At 38.7% G+C, this 17,509-nt stretch overlaps 2 protein-coding genes across 2 annotated transcripts in view; one reads left to right on the top strand and one right to left on the bottom strand.

The window, feature by feature from the left end:
- The window catches only part of Ncapg (non-SMC condensin I complex subunit G), a 31,118-nt gene extending 23,580 nt beyond the window's left edge, over positions 1-7,538 (bottom strand). Inside the window, exons 1-7 of the mRNA XM_021161882.2 lie at positions 7,230-7,538; positions 6,154-6,357; positions 4,888-5,116; positions 2,855-3,000; positions 2,507-2,591; positions 1,227-1,419; positions 632-781 (exon numbers count right to left, since the gene is read on the bottom strand). Of these exons, the coding sequence (XP_021017541.1) occupies positions 632-781; positions 1,227-1,419; positions 2,507-2,591; positions 2,855-3,000; positions 4,888-5,116; positions 6,154-6,357; positions 7,230-7,340 (1,118 nt within the window). The 5' untranslated portion in view covers positions 7,341-7,538. The remainder of the gene's footprint in view (positions 1-631; positions 782-1,226; positions 1,420-2,506; positions 2,592-2,854; positions 3,001-4,887; positions 5,117-6,153; positions 6,358-7,229) is intronic.
- A 5,884-nt stretch (positions 7,539-13,422) lies between these two features.
- On the top strand, positions 13,423-15,445 carry Dcaf16 (DDB1 and CUL4 associated factor 16). The gene is given in 4 exon segments (XM_021163338.1): positions 13,423-13,432; positions 14,928-15,035; positions 15,038-15,227; positions 15,229-15,445. Coding segments are annotated over 4 exon segments (525 nt in total).
- Positions 15,446-17,509: the final 2,064 nt, after the last annotated feature.

Raw genomic sequence — 17,509 nt, 5'->3', positions numbered from 1 at the left:
AAATAAATCTTTTAAAAAAAAAAATCCCTCATTCTAGCTGCCAGGAAACTAGTATTCTCCTAGCAGCCTTCAGATGAGGATGTAGAACTCTCAGCTCCTGTACCATGCCTGCCTGGATGCTGCCATGCTCCAGCCTTGATGATAATAGACTAAACTTTTGAACCTGTAAACCAGCCCCAAATACATATTGTCCTTACAAGAGTTGCCTTGGCCATGGTGTCTCTTCACAGCAGTAAAACCCAAGCTAAGACACTAATCCATGCACCAAATCTAATCATCATGATACCTGTTTTGTATAGCTTGCAAATAAAGAATAATTTTTTAAAACTTTGTTATATCTGAGTATTAGATAAATTTCAAGAAAAAGTCAGTGAAATTTCTATCAGGGAAAAGTTACACTAATCAGCTGCTAATAATGAGTCACTGTGACAGGGACAGTCAGACCCTGACTGTACACTTTCAGTATACTAACCATGCAACACATTCTTCAAAACATTCAACATACCCACTCATACCTACTTATACAAAAATAGTTTCTAACCTGTTTCCTCTCATGACTTTGAATAAGAAGACTATGAAATTGGTAAATAAAGCGACATACGTACAGCTCAAACCAAAAGAGAAACTTTACCTCAGTAAGTACTCAGCATATACTGCAGGCTCTGGCAAAATCTGCTCTAAAAACTCTTCACCTTCATCTCCCTTTGATTTCAAATATTCACAAAGGGTGCACCAGTACAAAGCAATCTCAGGAGTTAATGTTTCCACTGGAATCAACTTCCTTTACAAGCAAGAGAATAAGAGAAAGCATTATCTTTACATGCAGCTGAAAAACAGAGCAAGAATGGACATAAGATGAAGATTTCTTTCAATTACTAAGTTGTTTAATTACTAAGTCATTAATTTCCCCACCCAAAAAGAATGAAAAGAAAAAGAAAAAAAACTTAGCCTGAAAAAAGGCAGAAGAGAAAGCTTCGTATGAGTCAACATGGTTTTTTAGTGGATGTAGTGCAAAAGTCAAAGCTGTAAAATGAAAGGGCACACCTAAAGTAATGCCTGACATAAAGTACTAAGTCCTTATACCAGAGGGAAGAAAAACTCTCATTAAAGAGGGACAGATAAAAGGTACTGAGGGAACCTAAAAATACAGGAAGACAAATTCATCTTAAGTGCATAGGTTCAATTTAAATCCTCTGTACAATTTAAATAATGAAGTCTTTATATACCTGCCATCATCACTTTTACAAATTCCCACCAGCTCACTGAGAGGAGTCATTGAGAATAAGGAATGGAGTACAGAGACTGCTACATCAGAAGAATTTTCCACGTCCAACCGATGAAGAAACTCTAGAATATTCCCTTCAGTGAAGCGCAACCAGCCTTGGAGAAGATGCTTCTGCACTGCTTGTTTCACAGCATCTGGGGAGTCATCTAAACAGTTAACTATGCACATTCTAGACCTTTTCTCCCATGTAAGCCCATCTTAACTGTTACCAAATCACTGTTAACACTGAACTTATAATTCAAATAGAAGTTATAGGTAGAACAAAGCATGCTAACAAAAAAGATGCAGTGCTACTAAAGTCATGATAATGCTTATTTCAAAATGCAAATGGAGTTCAACAATTAAAAGCCAAACTCCTACATCGCCTATGGAAAAATGTCTTTATATTGTCTCCTCACTGAACATAATGCATCAGGATATGTGAAATCTATCATTTCACTTGTTGATTGACCCCAAATATTACATGAATTCTATTTGCAGTATTGAATCACAATAAACTTTACTAAACAAACTTTATTTTTATCATTTAAGAAGTGATTCTCAGCCCTAATACTGTGGTCCTTCCTTTACTACGGTTCCTCATGCTGTGGCAATCCCCAACCACTAAATTATTTTCAATGCTACTTCATTGCTGTAATTTTGCTATTGTTGTGAATTATAATGTAAATATCTGTGTTTTCTGACAGCCTTAGGCGACTCCTGTGCAAGGATTGTTCAACACCCAAAGGAGTCACAACTCATAGGTTGAGAACTGCTGATTTAAGGGCACCCTAGTCAGTCCTCTGACAATACTCACAAATTCAACTGTGCCTTCTTGGTATAGCGAAACTGAGACTAAATGGCTTCATAGGAGTTAAGAATTTTTAGACCATCCTTCAGAAAAGCAGATTCCCTAGTTTAACAGATGAGAGGGTGGGGCATTATACTGGTCTGTTCATTCCTAATTGTTTCTGATACACAGAACACATTTATGTTAAGTTATAGAAAAACAGGACAGTACTGTTTAAAAAGATGAGGTAAAAAGATTCTATCAGATGTTTGCATAAGATTTAGAATAGCCTTCCCCTCCCTAAAGCACAGAAGTCTGAAAGAAATGCCTTGCTCCTTCAAAACACCAAGATCTTTAACCCCAAAATGTTTCAACTTATTTATGGAAATGATACCTTTATTAAATTCAAGTCTCCTTTCAAAATGAAATGTTTACAAAGATGTGAATCTTACCTGATCTGTCATTAAGACCTTGTTGAAGAAGCAGCACTCTCTGAGCAATGGACATAGCTCTCATATGAACTTTTTCAGCTAACACCTTAAAAAGGTAAAAGATGGCCATTAATCTCAATACACTTTAGAGATATCTTACTTATGAATACTGCATTCTTCTGTAAATTAACCCAATTTTTAAACTGTCTGTTAATATGCTTAATATAAGAATACTCTAAGTTATCTATATTCTTTAAAAGTCCTAAACTGAAAAAAAAAAAAATCACTGTCACCAAGTTTTTTCCAAAATACCATAAAATGGTTCATCTTTCAAAAACATGCCTTACATAAGATATTGAACTTATTTACCTGATAAGCCAGCTTTCTGACAGTATCCTTTATATCCTTTGTACGTCCTACAATTTTTGACAAAGTCTTTGCCGATGGTGCAATACAAGATAACACTGCACGTCTAACTTCTGGATTTGAATCATTTTCAATCACATTAACATATGCTAAAAAATAAAGCAACGCATTTTAACATTAATAATGTTAAGTAATAGAAGTTCCACATTCTTTCATTTTTAAATAACAGATATTACTTTTATATATTCACTTCTAGCAAAAAAAACTAGCATTTCCTTCTGAAAATAAAACTTTAAATTATTAAATGTACTGTGATTAAAAATTAACCCCAAAGGTCAGATGACGATTAGAGTAAGTAATTTAAGTTGATATGGTTTTATATAAGGACCTATTATTTTGATTTATTTTAAATTTTACTATAAAATGTTACAAACACACACACACACACACACAGAAATTAACCAAACCCAAAGACTATATAATTCAATCAACTTCTATACAGTTAGAATAGCTATTCAGAAGGGAAACTATGAAGGTTCACATTTGACTTTACACCTTTAATTTTTAAGAATGCATAGGTTCATCTGTTTAATATACTTTTACCATTGTTTGAGTATACTCCTCCTATATTAAAAAAAAAAAAAAAACAACTGACTATAAAAAAAGAGTATGCCAGATTATACTGGCAGTCATTTCATACCAGTTTAGTGGATCTTTAGACTGCACCAGAAGCTACACTGAGTGATTAAATTTTATCATCCAGTTGTCCAAGTATACACTTTTAACATTACAAAAATCACCTAGTAATAACACTTCTCAAAATGTAATACAAACCTTAAACAACTCAAGATAATCAGATGATAAATTTATGAAGCTGGGTGACAATAACAATTACTAATAGAGCATAAACCTTTAAAATGTGCTAAAACTAAAGAGAATGTGGATCAATGCATACCTTTATGTTCCATTACTGACAATATTAAAAGTAAAAAACTTTTTTAGAATACTTTATCACCTCCCCTAATAGAGTAGAACCCATATAAGTCTATCTCTAAGCATTTCATCTATGTACCAAAGGCCTGAGTAAGAAAAGTCCTAACACTGATTTCTTGTTTTGTTTCTTTGGGTTTTTGAGAGTTTCTCTCTGTAACCACGGCTGTCCTGGAACTTATTCCATACTAGTCTGGTCTTAAACCTAGGAGATCTGCCTGCCTTAGCCTTCAGAGTTGCTGGGATTAAAGGCATTACACCACCATGCCCTGCCTCTAGCACTGTTTTTAAAGCAAAGAATTGCAAACAACTAGAAGGGCCACGACCATTCAGAACAAAACTACATAAAACAAAACATTAAAATATAGCAAAAATAAATATATATATATCACCCTAAGTGAATGCTAAAATTAGGAATAAATTTGAGGGGAAAAAAGACACAAAAATATAGTTTAACTCACAAAAAAATGGCAAACAAAATTTAACACTGAGGCAAACATGTGATTGTTTAAAATGTAATTTTTTATGTAAACAGGGCAATTAATTCAAAACTCACTGTAATTATTTCTACCTCTGAAAGAAAGAAATACAAATGAAGAGCAAGGCAGAGGTAAACGTGCTGATGATATTCTTTCATGTTAAGTTGTGGGATTGATACTTAGATAACACAGACATATATAATTAGTAAAGATTCAATACTAGGTTAGGAAAATGGATCTATTGGTAGAGTACTTGCTGCATACACATGAGACCTGATGTCCTGATGCCCAGTATTCTCATGAAAACCAGCCACAGAGGCATGCACATATGATCTTAGTACTGGGAATAAGGAACCTGGAGATTCCTGGGGCAGCAGACTGGGCAGCAGTCTGAGTAGATGAGCAGAGATGCTATCTCAAAAACCAATTAAGGACATCAGATTATAACCTCTGTCTTGCACATGAATGTAACACCTATACACTCATGTATACAAATACATAAAATACAAATACTGAAAAAGTAACAAAGTCAACATTCTGAAACAAGATTTAGAAAACCATACATACCATCAACTACTGGGCAATCATCGTCCTTAGGATCTTGGAGTCGAGAAAGAGCCAAAACTGCTTGTATTCTTACATTTGGAATCTTATCTTTCAATCTAATTAGCATGGCTTCATTAATCTTATCAAATAAGTCATCATCAATTTGGGCATTTTCTGGCATATTCCCAAGAAGTTTATTAATGAGCTGGCACACTCTAAATCTGACGGCACTGCTGTTTGCTTCATGAGACTACACAGAACAAATCAAAAGTTACTCTTAGTCACATTCCACTCTTAAACATCCAGTACCATTTTAACTTTATGTTCAAAATTAAAAGTTGGCAATATACCCAGGAAGATAGTGTAGGCCTACAGTACCACAGAGAAAAACAACAAGTTCAAGGCCTGTTCGGGCTGTGTCTTAGTCAGGGTTTCTATTCCTGCACAAACATCATGACCAAGAAGCAAGTTAGGGAGGAAAGGGTTTATTCAGCTTATACTTCCATACTGCTGTTCATCATCAAGGAAGTCAGGACTGGAACTCAAGCAGGTCAGGAAGCAGGAGCTGATGCAGAGGCCATGGAGAGATGTTCTTTACTGGCTTGCTTCCCCTGGCTTGCTCAGCCTGCTCTCTTATAGAACCAAGACTACCAGCCCAGGGATGGTCCCACCCACAAGGGGCCTTTCCCCCTGGATCACTAATTGAGGAAATGCCTTACAGTTGGATCTCATGGAGGCATTTCCTCAACTGAAGCTCCTTTCTCTGTGATAACTCCAGCTGTGTCAAGTTGACACAAAACTAGCCAGTACAGGCTACAAAGTAAGCTCAAGGACAATATGGGCAAATCCATCTCAAAACAAAGTAAAAAGATAGGTAGATCAGTGTACCAACATGTGTAAAGCTAGGTTTAATCCCTAGTACTATGGAAAAAAATTAAATTAAGACAATAGCAACTCATTACTTGCAGAGAAGTTATATCCATACTAGGCAGATGTTATACTCTCAAGTAGTCTGAAAAACTATTTGCTGTCACAAAATAAGCATATCCCTTTCTGTAGAATATTTTTAACTTAATCGCAGAGAGAGGACATTTACAACAAAAGTGAGAATTGAAACAGTTAAAATTTTAATGCTGGAGTTATCCTTTTATCTTAATGACAGTTCAGGTTTCCATAAAAGACTTATCTTATTCACATACATTTTCTCTTATCACTGATATTTTACTGTGGAAAATAACAAACATAGCCAAATATATTACTTCCCCAAAGTAGTAGCTTTTACAGTACCTGTAAGAGAAAAGTAAACAAATAATTTAAAATGCCACCATCGTTCTCTTCCTCTTCTTCTTCCTCATCAGACTGGTGAAACGAAGTAACAAACTTGGCTGTGAACTCCATGACCCTCTCCACGGCAGGTTCTCGCTTATATACCACCATAGCATACTTAAGGTAATGAATAAACTCCTCCTGAAAAGCTGTTTTATCATCCATCTGAAAGACAGAAGAAACGCCTCCATAAGCTGCATTAATAAAAATTCTTTATTCCCAACACTGCCATAATACTGCTGAAAGTGTTACCCTTAGGTTAAACTATAATGTTTCTTAATAAACTATCAATTATCCAAACCAAGGAAGGGTAAGTATATCTGCACAAACTTCTTTTCAGTATATAATTTGTACCTCTGAGAAAACACAAAGCATAAATTTAAGCAGTGCAAAATTACCTCATTTTTCTCTCAACACCTTTGGATTATCGGTATTTTTCTTACCGGATTAATGCAAAACAAGCTTCGCCATAAATAACTCAAAATCAACAGCTTTGTGTTTATTTTACTTAGGCCTTCCTAGCATCCGTCAATTTCCTTTTGTCATAACTTACACATTTTGCTTCCTACCCTTGATCCCTTTTATATGCCCTTAACTTTCCTTGAACTCCAAAACAATGTATCTTCCTCACATTCGCTGTCCAGTAATTCCCGCCGCTACCCTCGACACACAATTGCCCTGTACGGGAAAGACTGGGTGCTTATGGTTTCGCTAGCTAGTGAAATGAAGGTGATTTTAAAGCTTAGGAGTTGGTGAAACAACTTCATCGATTGCCTGAGATGAACCAGAGACCTCAAAGGAAATAAAGGCGTCTAAGATTCCCTGCGCAGACCAACAAGTCACTGAGGAACTGAGGATAACGGACAACTCCCCGCATCCCCCGGGTGGGGATGAGGATGGAGAAGACCGGAGACTGCGTGTGGCCGACGCCGGGCGTTCTGCTCACTGGCTGAGGCCTGGAGACCTCGGGCGAGCCTCGAATCCCATCCCTCCGTCGCGGGGCGCGCAAGGGCAGAAGGCGAAGCCAGGCCCCTTACCGCGCCGTACGTGCGGCTCAGCGCCACCACCAGCTTCGCCTGGTTCTGGTGCGGTTGCTGCGCCAGCTGAAACGCCTCCTTCACAGAAAGCCGCTTCTTCTGCGCTGCCATGGCGCCGGGACGGGAACTGTCCGAGAGCGACAGTGGCTCGCGATTCGAGGAGGACTCAGTTTCCCGCGGCTTCCGACACCCTGGCTTGGCGAGGCTCCCAGTGAGGGGTTAGCGCCAGAGTTTTCAAACAACTATCGCGGGAGGATGAGATCTCCCGAGACTTCCGCCGGAGGGAGGGTCGGAAAGCCGAGACCTGAGGATCCCGGAGCTGACTCCACCCTCCGCTCCGCCCCGCTGCTGGGACGCCTGGGGTGTGGCCTGCCGCTCTCCCAATAGGAAAAGGTGTTTGTATGGGAGGCATGGGCGGGGCCGGAAGTGGTGCTGTGTAGGAGCGCGCCTGAAGTGGGCGTTCTGCTTTCTGAATTAAAACTGGTGGCCTTCGGTGCGTTGCGGGATCTTGTGGTTGGGAGTGAAGGGAGAAAGCAGAGGACTGCGGCAGCCCGCCCCGGCTGGCTGAGAACGGGTAAATCCCGAGCGAAGGAGTTGTTTGGGAGATGTCGCGCGGAGCCCGCTCGGGGCTTGGGGATGTCAAAGTTTCCGAGGGCGTCCTGGACGAGGGCCTCCGCAGTCCTTCGGACCCCGTGGGTCGGGGCGGGAACTGCCCGCCCACGATGAGACAGACAGTCTGGGGGACTGGGAAGAGAAAGGCAGGGTCAGTTTAGGCTGCAGCCGCTTGGAGATGCTCCAGCGTGACAGATGTGCTTTACAAATCTGCCTAACAGCTCTGCTAAGCAGAGGAGAAAGCAGACATTGTAAAAGGAATTTGGGGGTCTTGACTAAGATCCCGTGCTGGATATATAAAATTATCTCTAAATGCCTCGCCTGGGGCATAGGACACACCACTCCAAAACCGGGAAACTTACTTGGTGTGTTGCTTGATGACTTGGGAAACATAAATGCAGCCACCTATTCCGTCTGTATTGCAAGTCTACATTGGTGACATGTATCAGGAAGAGAGCTGCCCCCAGACTATGGTGTTCTGTAGGTACTCTGGGAATCCCTAGAGGACCTGGGGAGAGGATGATTCGTGGGTAAAGTGCTTGCTGCACAAACATGAGGATCTGAAGTCACATGTGATAGTTCACATACAAATACCAGGTGTTAACACCTGTATGTAGTCCTAGCACTTGAGGGTGCTGAGAGCCAGACAGTGGATCTTGGGCTCATTGATCTGCCAAAGTAGCAAGCTTCAGGGTGGCTGAGAGTCTTTCTCAAACAGTAAGGTCTAAAGTAATCAGTGAAAACGCTCAATGTCTGTCTCTGACCTAAACATGTATGTACCACACATACAAGATAAATAAAACTTTAAATAAATAATAATAAAATGAGAACCAATATGTGTGCGTGTCATTTGTTTTTGATGTAAACAGACAAACTAAAACCTAGAACATATCAATATTTTGTGACAATCTGTGACCTTTCATTTTAGGTGCTTGCTGCCTTTATTGTTTTGTTGATTAAAAAAAAAAAATGTGTCATGAGTATTTTATCTGGTTATTTCAGTATCAGTGAAATATATCGAATCTGACCACCAGAGGTCAGTATGACTATGTTTTGATTAAAGTTGTGGATTTTAGTACCGAATGTTGTACGGATTTGGTATGCTTTGGACATCGTAATCTTGGAACTTTTCCAATATGCTATATTAAATTCATACAGCATAATCTCATTGTAAAGCTTACATAATTCTTGACTCTTTTATCCTGTGAGAAAGAACAAATACATATAGGAATAAATTTGTGTCTTTGATAAACTTAAGGAAATAACAAAAACTAAACAATGTACACCATAAGGTTCTTGGATTCCAAATTTTAGATCAGTAATTCTTGAAAACATCTATACGTGAAAATGTTTAGAATAGATGTGCTTAATTTGTTGTGATATGGAAGTATACATACATGAAATATAAAAGAAAATAGCAATATCATTTGTGTATGTAGAGTTTGTATGTCTTATACCTCTTGTGGATTTTTTTTAACATGCAGACTGTTTGAAATGAAAACAACAAAAATATAAAAGGACAGGAAAATTAAAAGCTAGTGTCTCCTGTCTCAGTTAAATACAGACTTGACAGACTATAACAAAGTATTCTTTTCAAAATGAAGCAGATTATATAAACTAGGTTTGAGAACACGTTTATATTTGTTGCTTAAAGGTAAAGTTAGAAGCATTTTGCCTTCTTTTGCTGTAGAAGCAAATACTCCCTTTATTCCTCTGTTCTTAGGAAGTTGGTATCTTTATAATATTCATTTATTCTATGTGAGAGCATGGAATACGTAACTGTACTGGCTAGTTTTGTGTCAACTTGACACAGCTGGAGTTATCACACAGAAAGGAGCTTCAGTTGAGGAAATGCCTCCACAAGATCCAACTGTAAGGCATTTTCTCAATTAGTGATCAAGGGGGAAAGGCCCCTTGTGGGTGGGACCATCTCTGGGCTGGAAGTCTTAGTTCTATAAGAGAGCAGGCCGAGCAAGCCAGTAAAAACATCCCTCCATGGCCTCTGCATCAGCTCCTGCTTCCTGACCTGCTTGAGTTCCAGTCCTTACTTCTTTCAGTGATGAACAGCAATGTGGAAATGTAAGCTGAATAAACCCTTTCCTCCCCAACTGCTTCTTGGTCATGATGTTTGTGCAGGAATAGAAACCCTGACTAACACTGTGGTCTTGTTTCTTCTTAAGTTTCATGTGTTTTGCAAATTCTTAGAATTGGGAACAAGGCACCCATGGAAGGAGTTACAGAGACAAAGTTTGGAGCTGAGACAAAAGGATGGACCATCTAAAGACTGCCATACCCGGGGATCCATCCCATAATCAGCCTCCAAACGCTGACACCATTGCATACACTAGCAAGAGTTTGCTAAAAGGACCCAGATGTAGCTGTCTCTTGTGAGGCTATGCCGGGGCCTAGCAAACAGAAGTGGATGCTCACAGTCAGCTATTGGATGGATCACAGGGTCCCCAAGGAAGGAGCTATAGACAGTACCCAAGGAACTAAAGGGGTCTGCAACCCTATAGGTGGAACAACAATATGAACTAACCAGTACCCCTCAGAGCTCGTGTCTCTAGCAGCATATGTATCAGAAGATGGCCTAGTCAGCCATCATTGGAAAGAGAGGCCCATTGGTCTTGCAATCTTTATATGCCTCAGTACAGGGGAAAGCCAGGGCCAAGAAGTGGGAGTGGGTGTGTAAGGGGGGAGGGTATGGGGGACTTTTGGGATAGCATTGGAAATGTAAATGAAGAAAATACCTAAAAAGAAAGAAAGAAAGAAAGAGAAACCCTGACTAAGACAAATAGGTACCGGAAGTGGGGTATTCCTGTGACAACCTGACCGTGTTTTGGGGAGGACTGTGGAGGAATTTGGAACTTTGGGCTAGAAGATCCATTCGGTGTAAGAGCTCTGTCAGATGTTGTGTAGGAGCTTGGAAGATAATGTTGAGAACAGTGCAGAAGATGGAGGCCTGGCTTGTGAAATTTCAGAGGGAAAATTAAAGACTCTCTTCAGGGCCATTGTTACTTTGGTTGTGAAGATTCTGTGGTTCTGGTTAGCTGGGGCTGAAGAATCAGCTGTGATTAACAAGATACCAGAACTAGTAAAGTGAAACCTTTGTATTACTGGGACTATTGATGCTGGTTAGCTGGAGCTAAGAAATTAGTGGTGATTAAGAAAGACCAGCATCATTGAGGTGACATCTTCTGGGAAGTGTTTTTTGAGAGCACAGAAGCTGTGTTCCAGAGATAACCAAGGTTGTACCTCGTGCTACAGTGGAACTTGGTAATGTGTAAGAGTCACCCAGGTGGTACTGGTTTTGAAGGCATGAAGGGGTGACACAGAGCAGCTGAGGCTCGGCACTGTGAGAAACCATGGAAGGCCATTGGTGAAGGTGCAGCCTCAATTGCAATTGACAGTCCAGGACTGAAGGGGTCATGCAGTGTTTTAGAGATGCCAGTACCATAAGATGACCACCAAGAGCAGCAGCAGTGGAGTACAGGCATCTGGAGCCTAGAGGACGACGTGTGTNCTACAAAGGGNATGGCTGGAGAAGTGACCCAAGCCCTTGGAGGAACCCAGAAGATTGTGAGTTGGATCCCAGACACTGGACTGTTGGAGATTGATTTTTGCTTTTGATTGTGACTGTGCCCTGAAATTTTCCCTCTTGAAGGAAGAAACTATTTAGTGGAACCCACAGTTAAGAGACTTTTAATTGTAAAAAGACTTTGGATTTTAAAAGAGATGGAAGAATATGTAAAGACTGTGGGATGTTTAAAGTTATTTAGATATTGGGGATGAATAAGAATGTAAAGGTTGAGGCTTCCTAGTGATGTGTTTGTGTGTCAAGTTGACAAGGGGTCAATTGTACTGGCTAGTTTTGTGTCAACTTGACACAGCTGGAGTTATCACACAGAAAGGAGCTTCAGTTGAGAAAATGCCTCCATGAGATGCAACTGTAAGGCATTTTCTCAATTAGTGATCAAGGGGAAAAGGCCCTTGTGGGTGGGACCATCTCTGGGCTGGTAGTCTTGGTTCTATAAGAGAGCAGGCTGAGCAAGCCAGGAGAAGCAAGCCAGTAAGGAACATCCCTCCATGGCCTCTGCATCAGCTCCTGCTTCCTGACCTGCTTGAGTTCCAGTCCTGACTTCCTTGGTGATGAACAGCAGTATGGAAGTGTAGCTGAATAAACCCTTTCCTCCCCAACTTGTTTCTTGGTCATGATGTTTGTGCAGGAATAGAAACCCTGACGAAGACAGTAACCTATGTCTTTTAAGGTACTTGTTACTCATTGGCTCCCATGACCTTTGTAGACTTGGGTGTTTGGGGATTTTCTTGTGAAATTGTTATCTTTATTTAAAGAATTGACTAAGTTTTCCAATAATATGTCAGGCTGTCAATCATTAAAATTTTGGTCAGCCTTATTCGCCAGGGTCCCAAGCCAAACAGTCAGATACCTTGGGAAGGAAGTGAGGGTGAAATCAGCAGGGGCCAAAACTTGATGACTTCTGGCAGTGTTACTATCTTTTGGTATTCAGGGGCCAAACACTTAAGGCTTCTGCAAGTTAACTCTTGCTGATAGCAGCAGAGGAATTAAGAAAACCTAGTTACCTGGGCTCTGTAGTCTCTGACTCAGGCCACTTGCTGACAAGACAAGAGGCTTGGAGTTTCTTAACTCTTCATGAGCCAGAGAGAAAAGGAAAACACAAGAAAGGAAAGAAAGAAAGTCAGGCACTGACACATGCATACAGATGAAGCAGTAAAGACCTACACCACCACTTTATTCTTAGTTTTTATCTCAGGATAATTGATCACATGATTTTAAAGCATTTTTACATTCTATAAGTTCAGAGTAAGTTTAAGGCAATAGTTCATATCATAGCTCAATAAAGGTTTAAGGAGTTACAGCATAATTGTTTATATGTCTTTCCATTAAGACTAGTATCTGACTAAAGATTATCTTTTTCTAGCACCATAAATTCCTTAAAAGTTTAAAGCAATAATTTTTATGTCATTAGTTAGCATAGTTTTGTCCAGAGATAAATCTTTGGCTTCGTGTTTATTTTGAAGTCTTGTATAGATAGACTAGTCCATTTTCTGTCCTTGTACTGATTCCCAGTTTGTGTTCTTTAGTTACCAGATAGTGACCTCATCCCTAACCTAGAAGGAATATTTTCTGAGATTGTGAATATGTTACAAGTCCATTTTCTTTTCCTAATGCAATTAGCCCTTGCCACATGAAGGTTTATAGAGCTCTCTTTGCAGCTTTTATGCTACAGGGGTTTTAAAATTACTTGTATCAACTTAGTTCTAGGAAATCATTATCAGGAATTATGAAATTATCAATTCATCTATACAACATTACTACATGAAAGTGCATTTTCATGTTGTTCTTCAGAAAATTTGCCCAATTGAGTGGGAAAGGTGCATTTTCATGTTGTTCTGCAGGAAATTTGCCCAATAGTGTGGGCTGATGCTCAGGAATCATTAGGCTATGTAGTGGAGGGAGGACATATATATCAGCAGTGAGAAGCAATTCTAGGATGAAGTTTCTGGGGACCTTGCATTTCAGAGCACACCCATCACAGTCATGCAAAATGGTGGGCCATTTCCAGAAAATGAATTTGCTTTCCATAGCATTTCCTAGATGATTTCTGACACATGCTAATTGCAAAGTTATGTGTTTTTCCTTAGGTAACCCTTACTTGAAAATAACATTCTATTTCACTCTGTTAAGTAGTATTTAGAGCTTTGTAAGTAAAAATTAGCTTACCTTTATTTGATTTGCCACTAGAGTTACATTAATGTGTTTTCCTTTAGAAGGAGCTGGTGAATATTTGTGCTTCCCCCACATTCCAACTACTTATAAAAAATTGATCATATGACAACTACTTCAGATATCACTACAAGAATCAACAAATCTACTACCAGGACAGGTTCCCTAAAACATTACAGCAAAGCCATCTAAAGGCAAAAAGATCAACCCTTTATTTAGAGTTTGGGAAAAAAGGGATGTGCCCTTACACCAATAATTTGGGGGTAAGGGGACAAACTGGTTCAGAAATCAACAAAGGAATGAAATAGCTCAAACTCTTGGCCAGTTTTGTGATTGTAAGAGCTATTCACAACAGCAAAAATCTTAGTCTATAAGAAAAACGGGACCTTTGTGTGGTGGCACTAGCCTTTGATCCCAGTACTTCAGAGGCAGAGGCAGGTGTATCTCTGAGTTTGAGGGCAGCCTAATCTACATCGTGAGTTCCAGGCCTGTCAGGGCAACAAAGGGAAACTCTGTCTCAGAGAGAGAGAGAGAGACAGAAAGAAGTGGGGAGTGGGAATCTATAAGACTTCTTGCCCTGCGTCCATTTTCTTGAAAGCCCTAAAATTAGATATGTCCGTAGATAGTAATGTTACCTAGTACATTCAGTCCATAAGATTATGTCTCTAGTTTTATTCACACATTTTAGCTATTGTACCAGATTACTAAATCGCCATTTCAAAGGCATTGAATCATCTATGGTAAGTATCAGATCTTTGAACACCAGATGTTATTGACAGATTACCAGAACATAACTACTACAAATTATCTCTACCCGCAGACAACCAAACCAACTGCTGATCTTTAATTATCAAGTAGAAACAATATCACTGTCAACAAAACCAAATACAAGGTGTTTCCATGTAGTATTACTACCAGATGAGACCATTAAGAGAGTCAGCTTGCCTAGACTAGGACTCTCCTTGAATAACCAGGTTTGAAGGAAGTTAACTGGTAAGTGACTAACTTCCGCATTGATGAACAAATCATCCTTGTAAGTGAGTAGTAAGTAAATAGCATAATTTTCAAGGGCTGCACAGTGTAAACCTGAGGCATATCTCACATGTGTAATAGATGGAAAGACAAAATTTATAAAGACATTTTTTTTTCTACTTAGCATTGTTAAAGGCTTACTTCTTTTGCCTTTAAATTGTCACCTTTTCTCTTTCATTCTGATGGGTCCCAAATTTTCATCTTTGGTTGCTTAACAGAATTAGAAAGTGAAGAAAGAATAGTCTACCTATATGGTTGCTTAAAAGAATGATGGGATTTCTGTGAAGAAGAGGACCCTGTGATACCCAACCTAACACTTCTTGGGAGTCCTGCATGCCAGGTTAAGGACCTTTTAAAATAGTATAAAATTTGGAAACTTTTAGATCCCAATTCCTGGTTTATTATGTTGAAGGCTTAGAACAAGTCAAAATAATCCAGTCCATATACTTCAAGAGTCTAAGACTCTCCCATTTTGTCCCCAAACTGGAACCAATTCTTGAATTGCCTCTGGCCTCTTGAAGAGTCTCACTTGTTCAAAAGCACCTTAAAAGTCCCAGCCAGCTCTCTAGAGATTATGCTACTTTAAATAGAGTTTGCCATCAAACAACTGAGCTGAACATTGAGTTAAGCCATTCCCAAATGTGAATTTCTAAATCATTTCCCTGAAGCTTATGTTTCCTCTTGTTGCTGTCACTGCCTGACAGATGTAGTTAAGGACACAGCCTGCACTGAACTTTTTGACACTACTTTTTCCTACACTGATCTCTAGAAGGCAGTTAAGAAACTCCTAACTACTTCACTATAAAAGTTAGCATTTGCCTTGATAGTCATGCTCTGTACTTAAGAAGGTTCAGGGAACTAGAGACATGGCTCCAATTGTTTTGGCAGAGGATCAGGTTCGATTCCCAGCATCCACACGGTGGCTTATAGGTGTCTGTAAGTCCAGTTACAGAAGATCCAATGCTTCTGACTACGTTGGGTATCAGCGATACATGTGATATATACAGTACATACAGGCAGGTAGAACCATTATGCATAAATAAAAACAAAAAAAAATTAAGGGCTGCAAAGTAAATCACACAACCTATATTTGGGAAACTGATGCCTTCTCAACTAAATAATATTCCCTGATTAGCTAAAATACTACCTAATATCTAATAACCCAAAGATGTCATCATCTAACTAAAGAAAATGTAGGATTTGGGCATGTCCTTTAAGACTTTATTTTTAGGGAAGTAATAGAATTATTACCTAATAATTACCTAATAACTACACAAAGAATTTATATATTCATATGGCACCCCTTGAAGGTTCTTATTTCTTGTGGGGGTGTAGTTTCTAGCTACCCTACTCCAAGCCTAATAAAGGTATTTCCAATTATTTCATGAATACTGTACCACAGTCCTCTACCACACTATCTTCTAGGTAATATGGCCTGTCAGATCATACCCTAGATTTAAATAGACTTCTGTATGGAATGTGTCTCTTAAATCTTGCTATCAAGACTTTTTCAAATTCATATTTTCAAATTATTGAGTGAACCAACTTTGACCAGAACTATTGTTTTCAGTATTACTTGTAAAATGGTCAAAATATTTTACCTGTAATTATTTTCTGGAACAGAAATGTTGTACTTCCAACATTCATTGCAAACATTTCAGAATTCCCTAATTTTAAAGAAACTTCCTATGAAACTATCTTGATTTGAAATTAAGAGCTTCATTTGTAGCACTGTTTTCTAAATAGACTCATGTTCATTTTTTGGTGCAGGGGAGGGGGGAGTGAGAAGGGATGGTATATGCCCTTATAAATGTGTCCAGCTATGTTTGAGTCAAAACAGGTAGCAACATACAGAAAATGCATAGGACTGTGAAGTCTTTTCACATTCCCTAAATTAGTAAAATTTATGTGTGATTTTGGATAACTGAGCATGTAAATCGAAACAGGTTGTTAAAAATATTTATCTTCTTCTTAGTTCTGCTTTTTTGTATTTCTAGTATTAAGTGCAAAGATAAGTAAAATTGAAATAGTAATGGAATCTTAATTCAAAAAATTTGGCAAATTATAGAAGAGTACAGAATGCTGAGCCATTTTGTCCCATCTTAAGCATAAAGGAGTGTAATTTAAGTAGATAAGGAAAATGTTCATGGATGTTATTGGATTCAAACAATATCAGTATAACAATATGTCAAAAACTTGATTTTGTAGATGCTTTGTGAATTTTTTTCCTCTTAGTGTTAAAGGAAACTTTTCCGTTTTTTTTCAGAGAAAGCGTGGTTGAAATAGGTAAAGTTCTGAAAATTAAAATTATTGATGAGTATGTATCCATAGTATGTATATTTCTCCATATATAAAAGTGCCTTAATCACAAATGCATAGTTTTATATTCACTTCAAAGGAAACTTTTCCCCAACTTTGGCGGCTGGATAAACCAACATCTGTGTACATGGTAAACAAAGGATGGCCATTTGTCCTCAGCAAATGAGATAGATCCAATTTTCCTTAGGCATATTCTAGATTTCCTAAATATTGAATACAGCTAATAGATACACTGTCCGTATCTACATAGTAGAAATAGTCTTGAAGAAAATGTCTCATTCCATCAGGATCCAATTTGAAAGCACATTTGTTTCTGGATTTTCATCCTAGGCTGTACAAAACAAAAGCCTTGAGATTTTGCTTATTCATGTGTTGTCAGAGGCATGGGTATTGGAATGATAATTTACCACTCTCACATTCTCACTATGTGGGCTTCTGATTAAATGCATTCACTGCAAGTAGGATAAAGTAGAATTATACCACATTTGAAGAACATATAGAATATAGAGAAGATGATTCTCACAGGACTAAAATAACAAGGTTTTCCAAC

Source organism: Mus caroli, chromosome 5, assembly GCF_900094665.2.
Source record: "Mus caroli chromosome 5, CAROLI_EIJ_v1.1, whole genome shotgun sequence".
Taxonomy (NCBI): Eukaryota; Metazoa; Chordata; class Mammalia; order Rodentia; family Muridae; genus Mus; species Mus caroli.
The sequence above is the reverse complement of the archived record's forward strand: the minus strand, read 5'-3'. Positions and strand labels throughout refer to the sequence as shown.